Source organism: Amphiura filiformis, chromosome 16 (assembly GCF_039555335.1).
Source record: "Amphiura filiformis chromosome 16, Afil_fr2py, whole genome shotgun sequence".
Lineage (NCBI taxonomy): Eukaryota > Metazoa > Echinodermata > Ophiuroidea > Amphilepidida > Amphiuridae > Amphiura > Amphiura filiformis.
The window spans coordinates 11935447-11950442 of record NC_092643.1 but is presented as its reverse complement, the minus strand read 5'-3'; the positions used below and the strand labels follow the sequence as shown (position 1 = coordinate 11950442).

General features: G+C 36.4%; 1 protein-coding gene across 2 annotated transcripts in view; it reads right to left on the bottom strand.

Annotated features, from left to right (window-relative positions):
- Positions 1-3766: 3766 nt before the first annotated feature.
- LOC140135574 (uncharacterized) overlaps positions 3767-14996 on the bottom strand; it is a 31161-nt gene continuing 19931 nt past the window's right edge. The window contains exons 9-15 of one of the 2 annotated variants that reach the window (XM_072157113.1): positions 13691-13804; positions 12365-12475; positions 11220-11333; positions 9394-9504; positions 8183-8296; positions 7022-7215; positions 3767-5823 (exon numbers count right to left, since the gene is read on the bottom strand). In XM_072157113.1, coding sequence (XP_072013214.1) covers positions 5629-5823; positions 7022-7215; positions 8183-8296; positions 9394-9504; positions 11220-11333; positions 12365-12475; positions 13691-13804 — 953 coding nt within the window. In that variant the 3' untranslated portion in view covers positions 3767-5628. The remainder of the gene's footprint in view (positions 5824-7021; positions 7216-8182; positions 8297-9393; positions 9505-11219; positions 11334-12364; positions 12476-13690; positions 13805-14996) is intronic. The other variant, XM_072157114.1, reaches the window with a different exon arrangement.

Sequence of the window (14996 nt, the reverse complement as noted above, 5' to 3'; positions counted from 1 at the left end):
TGCACATCGGCGTGACGTCAACTGACCGATATCTCAGGTCTAACCGCATTATGAGAATTACGGTCAATTACCGAAAAGGTCCATTTCACGAGGCGACAGATACTGCTTTTCTCAAAAAGATAATTACTAAATATATGTCTGAATAATTGACCTCAAATATCACTTGATTAGGTGGTCTTTAGATGAGCTGACTTGAATTGCCTGGCATTATGCGCGCGCATCATCACAATTCCTATTGTTCCTTGCCTGGCAGTATGCGAGCATCATATTTTGTTCAAGGCCCGTGCTTTAAAATCTCCCGCTACATCACAATAAGGCTATTCGCCGTAGAACAGGTGATGAGGGCAACCTGCTTGAAGTGCTGGGCGATATATTCAAAAATTGTTTTAACCTATTGTTAGTTAATTTTGCTACATCATTACTTCTGCGGCGAATACCAGTCCCTTGCCGTTGTTGATAACATCAAGATCAACTCATCTATACACAACACCAACAACAATGTTTTGCATCCCTGTCCTTTCTATCTCTAGAAAGAGATTTTTAACATTTTAGGATGTGCAATACCATCAAGTTCAAAATTAAGGTGGTACTGCACCCCTTAACAAATTTGTGACTTTTTTTTGCATTTTTCTCAAAAAATAATAACACACTGGTAACAAAAGTTATGTATATTATTGGGGCAAGGAATCCAGTAACTACACTGGAATTTCAATAGCTCAGTGAAGTAATTGGATTCCTTGCTCCTATAACAGTGGACTTCGGTTGTATATATAAATGCGCATATATAAATGCGCACGTGACATCTACAAGTCGCCATACCGTATTAAACGATATAAGGTACCCGGATGTACATAAACTCCCCGTGCAAAAGTATAGGGGGCAATGACAGGTCGCAAGGAAAATTGCCTTTGCAAAATAGTGGCATTGATTGCAAAGGGTAAAATAACTTGACCCGAAAGATAAACTCTTTATTAACGTTTTCCATCACGGAAAAACAAATCATGATGCAGTCATGTCTACAGTAGAATTCATCTCGACCTTTGCAGGACTTAAGGGATCTAAAATGAGCGTTTATTGCGTTTCGATAGTATTTTTTGTGGCACATGAGAGCACCTCAGACCTATCGAATTGTATTCTGAATACGAAGCATGTCTTTCTGATATCAAATAATTTTCATTTTTGAAAATCACAATATAATACAAATTTTATGGCAAATTATAAAAATTTGATATTTTTCGAATTTTTGATATATAACAGTCCTCGAAGTAAATTATATAAATCTAATGATATATTCTTAAAGTGTATGTAGCAGGCAGGAAAAGCCGACGGTCAATTGAAAATTTTGACCTTACATATTGAAGATATGGATTTTTTTCCCCAAAAGACCTAATTTTTTTTGGTGTTTTGGGAAAAAAATCCATATCTTCAATACGAAAGGTCAACATTTTCAATTGATCGTCGGCTTTTCAACCCACCTACATACACTTTAAGTATAAATCATCAGATTTATAAAGTTTACTTCAAGTACTGTTAAATATCAAAAATATCAATTTTTAATGATTTGCCATAAAATTAAATTGCGAATTTCAAAATTCAAAATTATTTGATATCAGAATGACATTCTTCGTATTCAGAATGCAATTCGATATGTCTGATGTGCTCTAATGTCCCAAAATAAATACTGTCCAAACGTTCATACCCCAGCCCTTAAACCCCATTAAAAGCTATTAAACCAAGATAACACTCATTGAAGCAGCTCAACTGATTAAATCAGATCTTCTCTGGTTGTGCACAAGTGTCTGTTTTCAATGTGCGACATCGCAATAAAGCTGGTATTATAGCTTCAGTTGGGTAACCGATTATAAAGGAAACGAAAGGACACAATGGTATGTGAATCTTTGTTCACGAAATGAGACAAAGACCTGCTTTTTGTTAACCAGCATTCTTCAAAATGAGCAACATAATGATTGTTGACTTAACACGGTTTGGAAATAATTTCTTCATATTTTTGGTGTTATCTGTCGTTTACATATCCTTCCTAAAACACAAAAGTGCGACCCTCTCCAAACATCTAAATTAGCTAAAAATTTAGGACATGTTACAAAACTATATTTTCTAGAACCTATTTAGAATAGTTTAAATGTAGCTTTTACCGTTTTTTTGTGGCATCCTTCAGAAGTGAGCGGTCCGATACCAATATTTTCGGTCAAATCTCCATTCAATTAACACGGGGAGTTGGCTAGCTGTGCCTTGCCCTCACTCATATTTTACAAAAGTGCGACCATTTATGAACATCTAACCTCGCTGTAATTTTATGTCGTGTTAGAGAAATATATTTGCTAGAAGTTTTGGAGAATAAATAAAATATTGGCTGGTTATTTTTCACACAGTGATGTTAACTAGGCAAGTGTCCATTCTTCCAACATACATCATTTGTAAAGGTCACGCGTCAATGGTGAGAGCACTGTGTATTGTGTATAGGAAAACGGACAGTAACTGCAGTATGTTAACTACGGAAAAGCTACGGCATGAAAGTATGAAAGGGGACATGATTGGCTTTAGGCTGCGTTCACATAGAAGTATACTATTCGGGTATACGGTGCACGTTTTGCAGGTGTACGCATATAGCTTAAATCGAGCAAGGTAATTTCATAGTACCGGGTCACATAAGAGGGCACTATTCGAAAAGGCCGTATACCTGCGTATAGTAGTATAGTGGGAATAAGTGGGAATCGTGCGTGTTCGATTTTAGTGCAGCGTATACCGTCCTAATTTTAAAACAAAACCATATGAGGGTAAATTCCTTTTTTTTTTATTAATAGATGCACTATCTAATTCTGCACATTATGACACCTCATTGAATGCAATGTGACCTCAAGAAGTAAACTTACAAGCATTTGATTAGACGAAGAAAATTGGTAAACTGACCTATCATGCCTAGACTCGCTAATCGCTATACGAAATACGCTCATTGATCAGGCTGAGTTCACATAGTATACTCCTATATGAACTCAGCCTGATCGAATGAGCGTATTTCGTATAGCGAATACCGTATACCGTATACTTCTATGTGAACTCAGCCTTAAGGTCAGAACTGTGCAGGCGGCGGATGACATGATCGAGCTGGCAACTTGTGAAACCGCCCGGCCGTATGGCATTTTCCAATATAGTCGGTTAATTTTGTGGGGTTCATTATCGAACCCCAACGGTTTAAGCTTGTATTTATATTATTTATCAACATAGGCCTATTTGTTTGTGATATTTCAAGCGTTTTAAAATTTCAAAATAATCCCATTCAATTACACGGTTGACGATGAAAATTTACTGAATTTAGAGAATGCAATGCGGCCACCACCTGGAACTGTGGTCGCAATTTCAGTGATTGACAGTGAGGTAACACGAACATGGCACTGGCCATCTGGTCACGTGCGCATTTATATATGCGCATTTATATATACAACCGAAGTCCACTGTATAATATACATAACTTTTGGTACCAGTGTGTAAAAATGCAAAATTTGTCACAAAAATAAGTTATTTTTCAATTTCAGGACCATCACCATTGCACTTTTGGCACATTGATTTGGTGTAATACGCCCGTCAGCTAAGTAGAAATTTATTCCAAGTCTACAATATTATAATAACAATAATAATAATAATAATAATAATAATAATTATAATAATAATAATAATAATAATAACAATAATAATAATAATAATAATAATAAATGAACTTTTTAGACTGCGACAAGTCTGTCCTAAAATATTGTTTTGCATGGATAATGATTTGTTAATTCAAATAATCTTTGCAACACATTGTGTATTTTCTTTGAAGTTTTCTACAAAAGTGGACTTTTGTCCATAATGAAAGTATTGAGTGTTAGTTTATGTTCCCCTTCACATAGAAACAATCGCTGCCACCTTTATTCTATTTGAAAATTGAAGATTGCAACTGGTAAGTTTAAAATAATTATGTTGGCTTTATCTTTAGTAATGTATCCACCAATCGTATAAGGCAATAGAACCAAATTAGTTTAATCTTTCGATCGACTACCGATGCTTGGTCGATCCTTATTATTTATCAAATTAATTAAATGACTGCTGTTAATTGTGATTACATATGAATCTGTACATGTAAGGACATTAACCAATACAAAATTACCAGTAATTCTCATTAATTAGTTGATAGTCTATTGATTACAAGCATCGAAGTAGCATCGACTATCGATCCAGAGATCGAGCCAATTGGATCTGATGCCTAACATAGAATTAAATGATGCAAATTTCTGATATAGTAACAAAACTATACGGCGCGGCGATGTTTTGGTTTTCGTTGGATTAACAGCCAAACTGTTCATATTATGTCAACATTTAATTCCTGTAGATTATCATCAATTCTGCCATGCCAATAAGAAAGTTTTATCATCAATGCAATGGTTGAATGGTAAACAAAAAAAGATTAACTCACAACCCCGTTTATTTTAAATAAAAAAGCTTGAGTTCAGCTAGTATGGTCTATTTGCCGCAATCAATATTATGGTGAAAAGTACCTTACAACAATCCCAGCAAACACCAAACGTTTTACAGAAAACGTTTAAATGCCGGGTTATATAAACTTAATAAAGGGTATATTAACGGTATAAAACGTTTTAAAAACATTAAACAACATTTTTGGGATCTTGCTTCAAAATATTCTTACATAACATTATTTAAATATTGAAAAACAATTCTGCAAAAATGCTAACCACAACATTTTACAATAACATTTTGACAACATTTTGAAAAATGTTGTTGTAGCGTTTTTTCATATAAGACGTTTTAAAAACGTGATCACTACCTTCAAATAACCTAACATTTAAACGTTATTAAAACGATTTGACCCAGACCAAAAGATGTTTATTAAACCTGTTTAAAACATTGTTGTGTTTGCTGGGGAGTCAAATTAATGTAATCGTACTTTAACACAAAAAGTGATATAGATGTCTTGGCGTCATTTCAGACATATTAATGGCGTACAACGATTTTTTTTAATTCAACCGCTAAGGAGAGTGTTCATAAATACTTTCGGGTATTGGAAAATATGGTGGAGATCAAAAAAGTTTGGGTCCTAAAAAGGAATAAAAAAATCCGTCCTTAATAGGGGGGTCAAAATAATTTAGGGTAAAAGTCCGGGGTAAATTTTTTGCGCGCTCCCCAGGGGGGACTCAAGTTTGGTTTTGGTAGGGACGTGCCGCTGAGATTTTGGAAGTGGACCCATAAATATACCAATTTTTCAAGAAATTTGGACCCATTGATATACCAAAAGTCAAAATTTTCGGCAGAATTTAACCAAAATTGTCTTAGTTTTAAAAAAAAATTTCCCAAAATGTATTCAATTGTGTACTCTCAAGCTTCAAATCAACAAAATTTGCGCACTTTATAACACTAGGACTCAATGAGTAATAACTGTTGTTTAGGTGACGAGTTAATAACATACGTTTTGGTTTTATTTTTAGGACATGAAGGGGATATTAAAAAGGGCCATCCACTATTTTCATGGGGATCAAAAATTTTTGATGTCCGATATTCCAACTTTTCCAACCCCCACCAAAGTATTTCTGAACACTTTCTAAACAATAGATAAATTATCTAGGGGCTTGATAACTGGTATTTACATACGAAGCTCTTCGTATTAGAACATCTTAATGTTTTCCACTTTCCTGAACCTGACCGGACTTGTGCCACGCAATCGTTTCTATTCCGTATCCTCCCGTAGTCAGTAGCAGACCCATCACTCCATACAAAGGTTCCTTCCCTATTTATATCATTTAATCCAATCCAAACCTGCAAATTGGGAAATAGTGATAGTCGGTGTTACTTAAGAATAAATTATGTTGTCAGTTTCTTCCCAAACGCTTATAATATAGAAATATTGACTGATATGAGGGGCATTGTTAAGATTATAGGCCCAAGGTGATCTCAAAACCATGCTATGACCCGAGGCGCAGCCGAGGGTCATAGCATGGTTTTGAGATCACCGCGGGCCTAGATAATCTTAACCATGTCCCGAATAAAACAGTCAATATTTGTTTTATATACCGAACATGCCGAATGGATACGTGGATGTTGCGATTGCGCAGTTTGATCGGGACGCACGTGACCATTCCATAGTTCATTTCCATGGACCGGTCCATAGTTCATTTTGAGGGCATAGTTAATTCAACGACTGCACATTCAACCAGATGACAGGAATCTGTATATAATTTGAGATAGAGTTCAGCTTCAGGTAATGGTGATACAAAGATAGATATAATGTGACAAGTTTGAAGTCAACATAAGCGTGATCTTTAAGGACTGGAGGAAATTATTTGAATTAAAATAGGAAATGGGAACACTGTTCACAAGCCCATGCCAGCTTTCAGTTAACCAGTACTATCAATAGTATACAAATATATTCTGCCATGAGAGGTTCTGGTTAAAACTATGGGCCCGAGGTGAGATCAATAGTACTATTTTTCTTAGGGGTGCAGCCCCGAAGGAAAATAGTTATTGATCTCAACAAGGGACCATAGTTTTTAACCAGAACTTCGAATAAAGGCAGTTTATTTTATATACTTCATTAATATGTTCTTTGTTCATTGATTGGTTAAAAGAAAATTATTTTACGTTTTGACGCTCCAGCTTCTATACTGAGTGAACAGCACAAGCTATATTTTGCCCTTCAAAAAATCGAATAGGCTAAAATCGGGCTAACCAATTACAGCAACGCGAAATCACGCTATGGCAGTTTCGCGTGCGTGAACTATTCCATCGCATCGAATGCGCGCACGCGGAAGGCATGGTCAAAAGTACTATTTACGGCTTGGAGGTAGGCCTACTATTTACTGCTCATCCGGGACATCGGAAATACTATTTACGGCTTAGAGGTTCTACTTACGGATAGGAGTACTGATGGTAGAACTATTTTTGGTCATGTGATCAACTTTTATCCAATCAATGAACAAGAATATATTAATGAAGTATATAATATTATCTAACGTACCTCGTTGTTGCTATTTCCAAGGTTGTTAACGATGTTAAATTCAGCCTGAGAATGAATGCTCACAAGGTTAGCTCTCACGCCAGAAGCAAGATTCCCTTCACAATGAGTCTGCGCATTTGTCCATGATTTAGATGGAGAGGCGACATATATGTAACAGTATCCATTGAACGTGGTTCCTGCACATTGCGAAGGTGCTATTGATAAAAAAGATATGTCGAAGTTCATGATATTAACAAGTCGTTGCAGCATTTATGGGCAGTGCATGCAACACGCCAATTCTACCAGACCTGAATTCCACATCATATGTCCGAGTGCACATGATCATGATGGCACACGGTAGTCATTCAACCATTAAACCCTGGTTTGCGGAGCGAAATACATTGGTAATTGGTATGATTTTTAACAAGATTTGACCAACTCTGAAATCTCACTTCCTGCATAAGCGACCATTTTGGATTTATGCAAATTAGGCACTTTTCCACTACTGGGATTTTAGGGAATTTTTGATATGTTTTTGTGTGAGCTTTTGGGATATGGATGCATGTGAAATGGATTCTGTTGCCATTAGTGGTGGGTGATTACATATTTTGACTGGCCTATCATGATGGCACATGACCTTATACAATTTTTCACCCTGATGTGGCAGTCACGCCAATGCGTATTTCATTAGGTGCAGCTTCAAGTAACTATTGAGCGTACGCACGCACAGATTAAAGACGCCGCATAGATGCGCGCGCAAAACAACTGCCTTAACGCATTGACGTCACTGCCACATCATTTGCTGGTCACAGTCACAGCTACCGCGTGTGCTTAAAAGGGTGGCGCGATTTCAATCCCAGAGATTTAGTGATTGTGAACTTATTAAAAAATTTCTTTCCATTTTGAAAATAATCCCAATAATGTAGACCGTAATTTTTTTTCCAACAGTGGCAAAATCCGTTTCCAGGTGCGGAGCATTGCATTATCAGAGGGGCATGCCAGTTTGGGTCGGGCGGTTTTTACCTTGTATACCTCTATACAGAATTGGGATGAAAATTTATTTTTTACTCATCAATGACGCAAAAGTGGGGGTTTTTTTGGTCACTAGTGGGCGATTTTTTTTTACATTTTCAAAACACTCTACCATTTACCTGCCTATAAATCAAATGGTGCAACCCTTACCTGTACTGCAATCATGTCCAGTATAGCCAGACGAACACTGACAATAGTAGCCGTTTACTTGATCAACACACACCCCGCCATTTAAACATGTGACACCTACACAATCATCAATATCTGAGAATATATTAAAAATGACTTGTGAGTTAAAGGGCATTTCGTGATCCACAGCCTCATCCCCCACCTTTCTTAAAAAAAGTTGAGATTTTTATATCACTGGATACCTTTGGCTACATAATGTTTATGTACAAAAAATCTCTTGCAGATTAATTCGTTTAGCAAAGATATCGTGAAATTTGAATTTCGTTCTGGTGCACCAGAACGAAATTACAACACATTGTCTATGGAGCAGTGTAATACACATAATCATGCGTAACTCGCAAACGCAAAATCGGAATCAACTGAAATTTTGGGAATACGCTTTTTTCGTGGATATCTACTGAAAAATGTCATAAAAAGAGGATGCTAGGATCACGATACTCCTTTAATCAATGAATATGTTGATACCCCGGAGTTGATAATGAGGTACGCTCGTATGACATTTAGGATATTCCTCTTTGCAAGCCCATGTTTGCAAGTTAGCAAATCAACGAGTTAGAAATCCATGGCTACGTCTTCAACTTTACTTTGGAAACTTGATGACACAACTCGTGGTTTATATGTCATCAGTGCCTTCACCTATACAACCAATTAGCAGCAGGAAAACTTAAACATTTTGCTGACATTTACATTTTACATTCAATGGGAATTTCATGGACAACTGAATTGGGATGAGAATATTAAATTGTGCTTTAAAAGGTGATGGGATTTCAGTCCCAGGGATTTATTATCATTATTATTATTATTATTATTATTATTATTATTATTATTATTATTATTATTATTATATCAAGTTGATTTAATTAAAATCTAGTCAACTGGACTTACTATTTATTGACTGGCGACGTTTCACATCCTATCCTGGATGCTTCCTCAAGCCTTCTGATTTTTCGGCGGCGATTGGTCAGTGACCAATTATTATTATTATTATTATTATTATTTCCTTCTATAAGTACGAAATTCTTCATCGAGTGGTAGTTTGGGTTGCGCTTTTTTTTAAATGTATACCTTATTACTATTACTCATCAGTAGGCAACATTGCTAGTTTTTTCGTCTCACTAGTGGGCGAAGTTTCCTTTTCAAGACCCCCCTCGCATCCTGTGTGCACCCCTTACCTATACTGCAGTCAGCTCCAGTAAAGCCAGCGGGACACTGACAAACGTAGCCGTTTACCTTATCAACGCATATCCCATTTGTACATGTCACACCTACACAATCATCAATATCTGCGAAATAAATTATAAATTAGTGCGAGTTAATCAATATGTTGATAATCGGGAGCCCCGAGCGGGAGCCCAACCGAGAGTTGATATCGAAATATGACATGCAAGCCCATTCCTCTTTTTAAAGGCGTGTTTGAAAGTCGAAAATGATTCAGAAATCAACGGAAGGAAATTATTCAGGAAAACTACAGGCTTTCAACCACAGTTGTTTGAAAAGGGAAAGGTATTAGGGATCTTCGATCTTTTTTATGTGGTTTCTTCGTTGTGGTTTTCGTAATAGTCCGGCTGCCAAACTCAATGTTGCTACAGAAGCTTGTTTTGGTGTCCATAGTTTTGTTTTTGATGGATATTGCTTCTCAACACCACCAGCTTCAAAAATAAGTTTACTCTGTCAGCATTGAGCATTTTGAGATACGGCGGGTCAAAGTTCACACAGAGGTCAAATTGCTCAAATGCTGTTGAAAAGTTCCCCAAAGTATTCCTCTTGTCATGGCGATCCAGAAAAAGTATAAAAACGACCCAACTACGGGAGGAACGACGCGACGTAGAACCGGGTAAAACCGGTTCTTCTATCACCTTCCACCACATATACGCAGAAGCGTCAAAATGCGTCGATAGCGTAACGAAACATGTTTTCTTATCTTAAAAACTTCGGTATTTCTAGAACAAAAACACCCCGTGAAACACCGCCCGACCTTCCTAAACCACCCCCTCGTCCCAATGCACTCGCCACGCCCATATCGGGTATGTTAATTAGCCACGCCCATCTCAAGAATATGCTAATTAACCACGCCCACCTCGTTAATGTGTTAAGTAGCCACGCCCATCTCATGAATATTCAAATATGCTAATTAGCCACACCCATCTCATTAATAAGCGAACCGGAAGTGACCTTTGACTCGCGATGACCTTTGACCCAACCGGAAGTGACCTTCCGATCAAAGATCAACATGAAATTATCGTTTTTGGCAGTTTTGCCAAATATAAGCCTAAAGATGCAATTTTGTGTCAGCAAAATGCATGTGTCATTTATTCTCCACAGCAAATGAAGTTCATACTTAATTTAGTTATAGCTATTTTAATATTCACATTTTTGGTAAAAAATTGTAAAAAATTTCACAAAATCTGCATTTTTCAACCCAAATATCTTAGCCCACGTCACTTTTCCGAAATGCCAGCCGTGTAAAATGTTAGCTCACTACTCTAAATCTTAAATCATAGGACTTGCTATCGCGGCATCCTGCTATATGCCGTATTCAACTGCATGTGTAAAAATGGACAAATTCAAATAATATGTATTTCATGCTGAAAAAACTATGGGTGACAGAAATATGTCGCTATGAAGTCTTTCAATTCAAACATCCAGCTCAATTCATTGATATACATTTCTTGTCAAATAAATATATACATTTTCACTCCAAAAAGATAGCGTGACAATGGTCATTTTTGGTTTTAAAAAAATGATGAAAATCATGAAAAAGCATGTTTAACTTTCACCTCAGTGTAGTTTGAAATATTCATAAGCCATCTATTATTCAGAGCAAAATTTCAGGTTGCAGTCATTTTTCTTTTGAAGTTTTGGTTACTTTTTTTGACATTTTTTTAAAAAAAGACACAAAAAAACAACAACACATTTTTGAAAATATCTCGATTTTTTAAAACATTTTCAAAACACTCTACCATCTACCTAACTATAAATCAAATGGTGCAACCCTTACCTGTACTGCAGTCAGCTCCAGTATAGCCAGACGAACACTGACAATAGTAGCCGTTTACTTGATCAACACACACCCCGCCATTTAAACATGTCACACCTACACAATCATCAATATCTGAGAATAAATTAAAAATGACTTGTGAGTTAAAGGGCATTTCGTGATCCACAGCCTCATCCCCCACCTTACTCAAAACAAGTTGAGATTTTTATATCACTGGATACCTTTGGCTACATAATGTTTATGTACAAAAAATCTCTTGCAGATCAATTCGTTTAGCAAAGTGAAATTTGAATTTCGTTCTGGTATACCAGAACGAAATTACAACACATTGTCTATGGAGCAGTGCAATACACATAATCATGCGTAACTCGCAAACGCAAAATCGGAATCAACTGAAATTTTGGGAATAAGATTTCTTCGTGGATATCTACTGAAAAATGTCTTAAAAAGAGGATGCCAGCCTTTAATCAATGAATATGTTGATATCTCGGAGTGGATAACGAGGTACGCTCGTATGACATTTAGGATACTCCTCTTTGCAAGCCCGTGTTTGCAAGTTAGCAAATCAACGATTTAGAAATTCATGGCTACGTCTTCAACTTTACTTTGGAAACTTGATTACACAACTCGTGGTTTATATGTCATCAGTGCCTTCACCTATACAACCAATTAGCAGCAGGAAAACTTAAACATTTTGCTACATTTTGGCCTACATTTTACATTTAATGGGAATTTTATGGACAACTGAATTGGGATGAGAAGATTAAATTGTGCTTTAAAAGGTGATGAGATATCAGTCCCAGGGATTTAGTGAACTATTCAACGATTTGAGTCGTTCACTAAATGCGTTATTATTATTACTATATATTATTATTATTATTATTATTATTATTATTATTATTTTTATTATTATTATTATTATTATTATTATTATTATTATTATTATTATTATTATTATTATTTCCTTCTATAAGTACGGAAATTTCCATCGAGTGGTAGTTTGGGTCGCGCATTTTTTTTTTCTCCAATTTTAATGTATACCTTATTATTATTACTCATCAGTAGGCAAAATTGCTAGGTTGTTTCATCTCACTAGTGGGCGAAGTTTCCTTTTCAAGACCCCCCATCCTTTGTGCACCCCTTACCTATACTGCAGTCCGCTCCAGTAAAGCCAGCGGGACACTGACAAACGTAGCCGTTTACCTGATCAACGCATATCCCATTCGTACATGTCACACCTGCACAATCATCAATATCTGCGAAATAAATTATAAATTAGTGCGAGTTAATCAATATGTTGATAACCGGGAGCCCCGGGCGGGAGCCCAGCCGGGAGTTGATATCGAAATATGACATGCAAGCCCATTCCTCTTTTTAAAGGCGTGTTTGAAAGTCGAAAATGATTCAGAAATCAACGGAAGGAAATTATTCAGGAAAACTACAGGCTTTCAACAGTTGTTTGAAAAAGGAAAGCTATTAGGGATCTTCGATCTTTTTTATGTGGTATCTTCCTTGTGGTTTTCGTAATAGTCCGGCTGCCAAACTCAATGTTGCCACAGAAGCTTGTTTTGGTGTCCATAGTTTTGTTTTTGATGGATATTGCTTCTCAAGACCACCAGCTTCAAAAATAAGTTTACTAGAACTCTGTCAGCATTGAGCATTTTGATATACGGCGGGTCAAAGTTTATACAGAGTTCAAAATTCAAATTGCTCAAGTACTGTTGAAAAGTTCCCCAAATTATTCCTCTTGTCATAGTGATCCAGAAAAAGTATACTTTTACCTATCTGTGATATACCCTTCTGGGGTTATAAGCAAAAAGGTCAAAGGTCACAATTTGACCTCCACAGGGATCAAAACCTGAAAATAACGCGCTATAGAACGAAAAATACGATATTTCCCTAGACTAAATTTTTTTAAGCTCGTAGACCTTTCGACCCCTCGACCCCCCGCGGGTAGATTGTAATTCGACCCTTACCAAATATACCAAACTTCGGTATTTCTTGAACAAAAACACCCCCGTGACACACCGCCCGACCCTCCTAAACCACCCCTCGTCCCGATGCACTCGCCACGCCCATGTCGGGTATGTTAATTAGCCACGCCCATCTAATGAATATTAAAATATGCTAATTAAACACGCCCACCTCGTCAATGTGTTAATTAGCCACGCCTATCGCATGAATATTCAAATATGATAATTAGCTCCGCAGCCGACTGATGATGATGATGATGATGATCTTATTAATAAGCGAATGTGACCTTTGACCCGCGATGACATTTGACCCAACCGTAAGTGACCTTTGACCCGAACCCGAAGTGACCTTTGACCCGAACCCGAAGTGAACGTCCCTACAGGCCCTTATACTACTTGGATTCTTTAAATCCCATTTTTGAATTGGTATATTTTTCAAAATTAAATATGCTTAACAATGAATGGCGATAAACACTTCCAATTAAGCGTAGGACTTACTTGTTTCACAGTTAGTTCCAGTATAGCCATTATTACAAGTACACGTGTATCCATTTACTCCATCATCATAACATGCACCATTTTGACATGGGGAAGAAGCGCATTCGTTAATATCTGAAAGGCAATACATTTCAACAAGTTTCTATTAAGGAGGCTGTGTACTCTCAGACATGCATGTAGTAAAAGTGCAATAACTGAATTATTCGCGCAAGACATATAAAAGTATACATTTTTATGAAGGCAAGACATCAATAAATCTTAATTTAAATACAGATTTGGGGTAAAAACAACAATTATGAAGAAAATCACAAAAAAGTGAGTTTTTGGCAATTTTGTTAGGTACATCATAACAAAAAAATACTCTTTCCAAAATATTTTATTTTGTTTTTAGCTCAATCTTGAGGCTCCATTCCAAAAACGTTTTTTTATATTTTTTTGATATTGGGCTTATTTTTTGAGATATTGACCATATAAGGTATCAAATTGAACTTTTTAAAATTCACAAACGCCTATTTGCACAAAATGATGCCTAAAATCGGAAATAGACCAAAATATAAAAAAATGAGAAAACCGTTTCTTGAGTCGATCATGCTTTTTACGATGATCATAATAATAAATTTGCTTATCTATAGATGCTGTATTTATTGAGTTATCGTCATTTTACCGAGAAAATGAACATTGAAATAATGGCCGTTGAAGTTTAAAGTGGTCACATTTTGCACTTTCATCGAATCTCGCAGGAGAATGCGGCAGTTTTTATTTTTCTACCTTACATCACATAAACATCGGGTAAATCCACGGCCCCTTGAGAAGTTTGAGCGAAATCCATTCATAATTTGATATTTAAATCGGGGGAAAGAACTTGAAAAAAGAAACCCACATTTTATCAGCTAAAACGGAGCCATTTGACCACTAGGTTTTTGTGCTTCCGTAGTGTTTCCATAAGATGCGCCGCGCATGCAGATAAGCGTCGCGTATGCGTAGCGTATTTGTGCGTTAACAAATTGCGTGATACGCAACGCGATGCGTTGTTGCGCGCGTGTACCCTGCTGGTACAACAAAGATTTTCTTTCCTTTTCAATTTCAAACACGAGTGGAATAGTGAAATAAAATCCTTAAAATATTGCAGTTGGAGTTTACAAATCTGGATTTTCATTCCTGGTATTTATAAAAAACATAACAAAGTACAAACATATCAAAAAAACTCAATTTTGCGAAAGAAACAATGTCTAGAGTACACAGCTGCCTTAACTATTGTTATTGTTACTAAGAGAAAAAGGTATATGTGCGAGAGGTTGCGGGTTCG